The sequence below is a fragment of the Littorina saxatilis genome, linkage group LG2, assembly GCF_037325665.1.
Source record: "Littorina saxatilis isolate snail1 linkage group LG2, US_GU_Lsax_2.0, whole genome shotgun sequence".
Lineage (NCBI taxonomy): Eukaryota > Metazoa > Mollusca > Gastropoda > Littorinimorpha > Littorinidae > Littorina > Littorina saxatilis.
Genome location: NC_090246.1, coordinates 42,348,941 through 42,354,086, shown reverse-complemented (window position 1 = coordinate 42,354,086; position 5,146 = coordinate 42,348,941). Strand labels below are relative to the sequence as shown.

Genomic DNA, 5,146 nt, shown 5'->3' with positions numbered 1-5,146 from the left:
AGTAAGGTTGTTGACTATCAGAATGTGTCCAGTTGGAGGAGTGTTCCTATCCATTTATTCTATGTAAGAGCCTGGCTAGACCTGAAATGGCTTGCCGAACCGTCTTCACACAAAGGACTGTGCCTTTCAAAAAAAAAACAATGTTCGCTATTGTTTGCTGGATAGCGTACTACCTTGTAGTTGCAAAATAAAAAATTCTCAAAAATCTAAGCCTGATTGCGACGTCAGAAATGGAGATAAGATTTCGTCACACCATCTAAAACAGATATCAGTCTTTCTTTGCGTTTATGCATTCAGCTAGTAAGTATCCGACAGTGTAACATGATCACGGATTGAGTTCTTCCCCGTTACTTTGGGATCCCCACTACCACCAATGTCCGGAAATCCGTCATCAAGTGACATGCTTCTATCCCCGACAACGTCTAGGGACGTCACAAGCTCATCAAAAGTCCCAGTCCAATACGCCTAGTACTCGTCGACGGAGCAAGCTGTTCGATTTTAAAAATAGACTTTCGCCCAGAATTTTTCCGACAAGCTTCAAACAAGGTAGAAAGATCGCAGGGATGAGTCGCCAATGAAGAGTGAAGGAGGGTTACGAAGCAGGGGTCTGCGAGTCAGACTAAAAATCACCAGGACCATATGGACAGAAGACGCTTTGGAGCAGCGCTTGCAAGGTCGGAATGTCCGTCAGGACGTCAGGATGCAGAAGGCACCGCCAGGCATATGGATCAGGTGGAGAAAAAACACACGCTGCTTGCCCCCAAGACAGCCATGCTGGTGAACACAACTCCATCACACCTTTACCACCAAACCAGCAGACAGTGGGGTCCTGTGGTGTTGGGAGGGAGTGCATCACTTCCTCGGGCTTTCGGCCCGGATGCGGCCATGATGAGAGCGACGGGTCAAGCATAGATGACACACAACACCATCGTACAGTCGGCGAGTCTTCTGAAACTAATGGGCAAACCTGTCAATTCCCAGCTGGTCCTGCTGCAGTGACTGACAGTGGCACAGACATGTCCAGCTTCCCGAAAAGAAGATCTAGAATGTGGAGCACCGCCCCCTTGTCCTCGGGTCTAGTCAGCATGAGACGAAGGACCACAGCGTTCCATGCAGGCTTTTTCACCAGCCAGCTTCGCACTTTGCCCAACAAAAACAGACAGAAACGCGTACAAAAGCTGTTTTGTTTCTGTTGTAAGTAACAGATCAGCCCGTGCGAGTTGTGCCAATGAGGTGGGAACTCAAAAACAAAAGTCTTGTGTAAACACATTCACCCATACACGAATATGTATAGTCTTCGTCAGTCACACTGTAACAGCATGATTCAGATAGCAACTGACCTTTTGTGCCAACAGGGCCTGCACCACCTGGTTTGCAATTTGGTCAAGACATTTCTCATACTGCTGCCTCTGTTGCTCGTTCTCCAACACAAGCCCCAGCAGTTACCGGTTTGTGAACAAGAAAAAGAAGTGTCAGTCTGCAGGCGGGTCAACATGTTGTGGACCCGTATTTCTGTAATTCGCTGCAAATAAGAAGGTGTTGCATTCCCTGTCTGTTTTCTCAAAGACATGTCAAAGCCACGCAAAGCTCAGAAAACGTTCTAAAAACCTTAAGTGGGTGATTGAGACCAAACCATGGCGCGACACGAACTTATTTTGTCCATAGAGTGTCCCTTGTAAAAGGGCTTTGGCAAATTCAAAAAGAAACTTGAGGACTTTCATTTCTCAAAAATGAAGTAATTGATTGTCGTGTACAGTGTGAAAATAAGTTGTGTTTTCTGCAAAGACTAACCCATTCAGTGAGAGAAAAGTACTATTTTGTTGCACCGCACACACTGTCCAAAACTTTCGTGAGGCTTTTTACGCTGTCATGCCCGAAACATCAACATGTCTTGGACCACACTTTGCCACAATAGTAAAAACAACAGAACACACACACACACACACACACACACACACACACACACACACACACACATGTATTTGGACACAGTCACACATACACACACACACACACACACACATGTATTTAGACACACACACACACACACACACACACACACACCATTTTGTAAGACTGTCAACACATGCAGACAGTCGCATCAGAATCCAAAGACAGAACATATTCAAAATAACATTTTATTGCTGTCAACTTTACGTAATATCAAATATCAAAACAACATTATAACGAATTGTTATTTACCGTACACAATGTATTATGCAAAAAATAAACATGTTTCAAACAATTACATGACATTTGATGTGAAAAGCACACACGTTCACCTAATGTAGTCATAACGCTTGTATTGCTGTATACATGTATATACTTAAGAGAGATACCGATGATGAAATATTAATTTGCGTAGTTTACAATCTGTATTTCAAAAAAGATCAAAACAAGGTACAAGTCGAAGAGAAGGAAGTCTGGATTAAAACTAGTGCGCTGTTAGTGTTATCTAAAGAGTGATATGTAGTGAGTAACTGATTATTGACGGTTATGTTAACTGATATGCTTGGTTTGATTCACGATTTTGTCGTCCTTATGGATCGGATGTCAATGAAGATGGACAAATGAATTATTTACAAGACAAAACAATATGAGTGCATATTAGGTATTTGATGGCACGAACTTGTGGACAATACAACTTTCATTATTGTTGGAACAAAAGTATCTTAATTTTTTTTTTAAAGACAAAAAAAGTTGTGCAAGATTTTTTTCAGTTCTAACATTATATGTCAAAGTTTTTCGATTGCCATAGATTTAAAGAGAAACCCTAACGATAAATTCCATATAAAACAAAAATGAGACACCTGTTATTCTTCAAATCAAAATGTAAATACAATCAATGTAATGTACAGCAGTACTGTACATGCACTTCACATTAATGTGTGTACATCTTGGAATGACAGCGAGAAAGTTTGCATTAAAATATATCACGTGGTTTAGAATGGAACGTCACCCAGCACTGGCAACTTCCATCAATCAGCAGTAAGTTACACCACACCCTCAATTTGACATCCGCGTGGTTCAGTAGTACCAATAACACATGGCTGCTTCCCTTGGTTTCAGACACTCTCATCTTTGAATTTGAGCATGAAATGAAGCTAGGTGCCCATTGCGAGCATTAAAAGTGAATATTTATGAAAGTTTTCAAGTAACAAAGAAACACTTTGCTAAATCTCAATCATTACTTGAAAATGAACTTGTGGATTTAAAAAAAATATTCCCACCTAAATAAAATGACGCGAGGGAGATGGCAGCGACTGTTCAAAAGTGGAACACACACAAACTATGAATTAAAATGAAAAAACAAATTCAGTCATACTCCCGCTGAGTTCCGACATTCTCTCTCTCTCTCTCTCTCTCTCTCTCTCTCTCCCACACACACACACACACACACACACACACACACACACACACACACACACACACACACACACACAAACTCACTCCCTCTCTTTTTCTCAATCTCAATTGTGTGGTGTTACTGCTCTTAATTTTTTATGCATATAAATAGTATTACAATACGAACTGTAGACTGATTTCACGACAGGCAAAAACCAGACTATTCAACAATTTCGAATGTAATAGGATTGTTTTTGACTAACGAAAGAAAGAAAAAAATTACACGAAGGACAATTCAAAATAGAGTATGCCAACTTCTTCATTTAATATGCTCGGTTTTAATCTTTTTTGACGTGATAACACTTACAAGCCCATCACTTGTTCATACAGAAAAACAAGATAAGAAATTTACTCGTAATGTAAAGTCTCTTTCTCTGGTCCTGCCCCCGCCACCTTGGCCGCATAAAAACAAAGGTTCAGCCACTTCCCCTCCTTCTCAGCCCACCTTCAAGGTTCATGGATGCTTACCCTCAAAGTTCTGAAGTGAAGGCCAACTGGTATAATGGAATCACAAATCCGGACCCACCTAGACAAATAACTATTCTACAGGAAAGTGAGGGCAGAACAGACATTTGTGGAAGTAGAAACTCAGCTCAACTCAAGGAAGACGGTTCCACGGCGAGCTGCTTGGGCTGCTTATATGACGGTAGTTTCAATAACTATCCAGTGCTGTTCGAAAACTCGCAACTACAAATTCAAAGAAGTGTTGTAGCTGTTCTTGTTATGGATCATATATGCCTGCCTTTTGATCTTTTTGCCAAAGAATGGAAGCGGCCTTTCAAGGCCCTTTCTACAAAACCCCAACTTTCAATAGTTCAACCGTAATTTCTAACGTCTTCGTCACTTTTTCGGGTTGGAAGAGGTGTGAAAAAGTTGGTTCCATGCCTAGAACCGGCCGCCAGGCCTGTAGAAGTTGTCCCTGTTTTGAGAAGCACGGTCATAGGGATCAGCACCACGCGCTTGGTCAAAGCCATAAGGGTCGTTGTAGCCAGCGCGTGGCGGGCCACCACCGTAACGGTTCCCACGGGTACGGTTGTAAGGGTCTTCTTCGCGAGGTGCTTCTCCTGTACGGCTGTAGGGGTCGTCCATGCTTCTTGGGCCACCTCGGCTGTAGGGGTCTTCCGCACCTCTAGGGCCATCTCTGCTGTACGGGTCCTCGTCCCTACCGTAGCGAGGGGCGGGGCGAGAAGTGGGGCGAGCACGGTTGGGCATAAAGCCCTCGCTGAGGTCGAACGAGGGGTCCAAATAGCGATCGTCGCTGATGGAGTAGTAGCCGGGGCCTTTGGGCTGAACGGGGGGACCTCCTCTGCCGTTTAAGGGCGGGAGAACGTTGGTCGTGGAGGGCCCGACAGGGAGGCTGTTGCGGTAGCCGGGCTGGTTGTTGATCATGCCGTTGTACATGGCGTAGCCGGGCAGGTTGTCGTTGGTAGGGGGGATGTCTCGCTCGTCGCGCATGCTTGGGTTGGTATAGGCTTCCAGCTCGTAGTTCTCGTCGTTGGAGGTGAGGTAGGGGCCGTGGCCGTTGATGCCCTTCTTCGCGTCATTCTTCCTGTTGTTCAAAAGAGGGGCAGGCGAGGGGAGGGGACATAATGTATTAAAAATATTTAGCAAAGCATGGATTGTCAAATTTTGTACTTCTTTCTTTCGCACACTTATTCAAGCATTTATTCAAGCAAGCGCAATCAATCAATCAGCTCGGAAAGTACTTCCATCTCCACACACACACACACACACACACACA

At 43.8% G+C, this 5,146-nt stretch overlaps 1 protein-coding gene across 1 annotated transcript in view; it reads right to left on the bottom strand.

Annotated features, from left to right (window-relative positions):
* Positions 1-2,122: 2,122 nt before the first annotated feature.
* The window catches only part of LOC138959036 (uncharacterized), a 26,847-nt gene continuing 23,823 nt past the window's right edge, over positions 2,123-5,146 (bottom strand). The window contains exon 5 of the mRNA XM_070330399.1: positions 2,123-4,954. Coding sequence (XP_070186500.1) covers positions 4,291-4,954 — 664 coding nt within the window. The 3' untranslated portion in view covers positions 2,123-4,290. The remainder of the gene's footprint in view (positions 4,955-5,146) is intronic.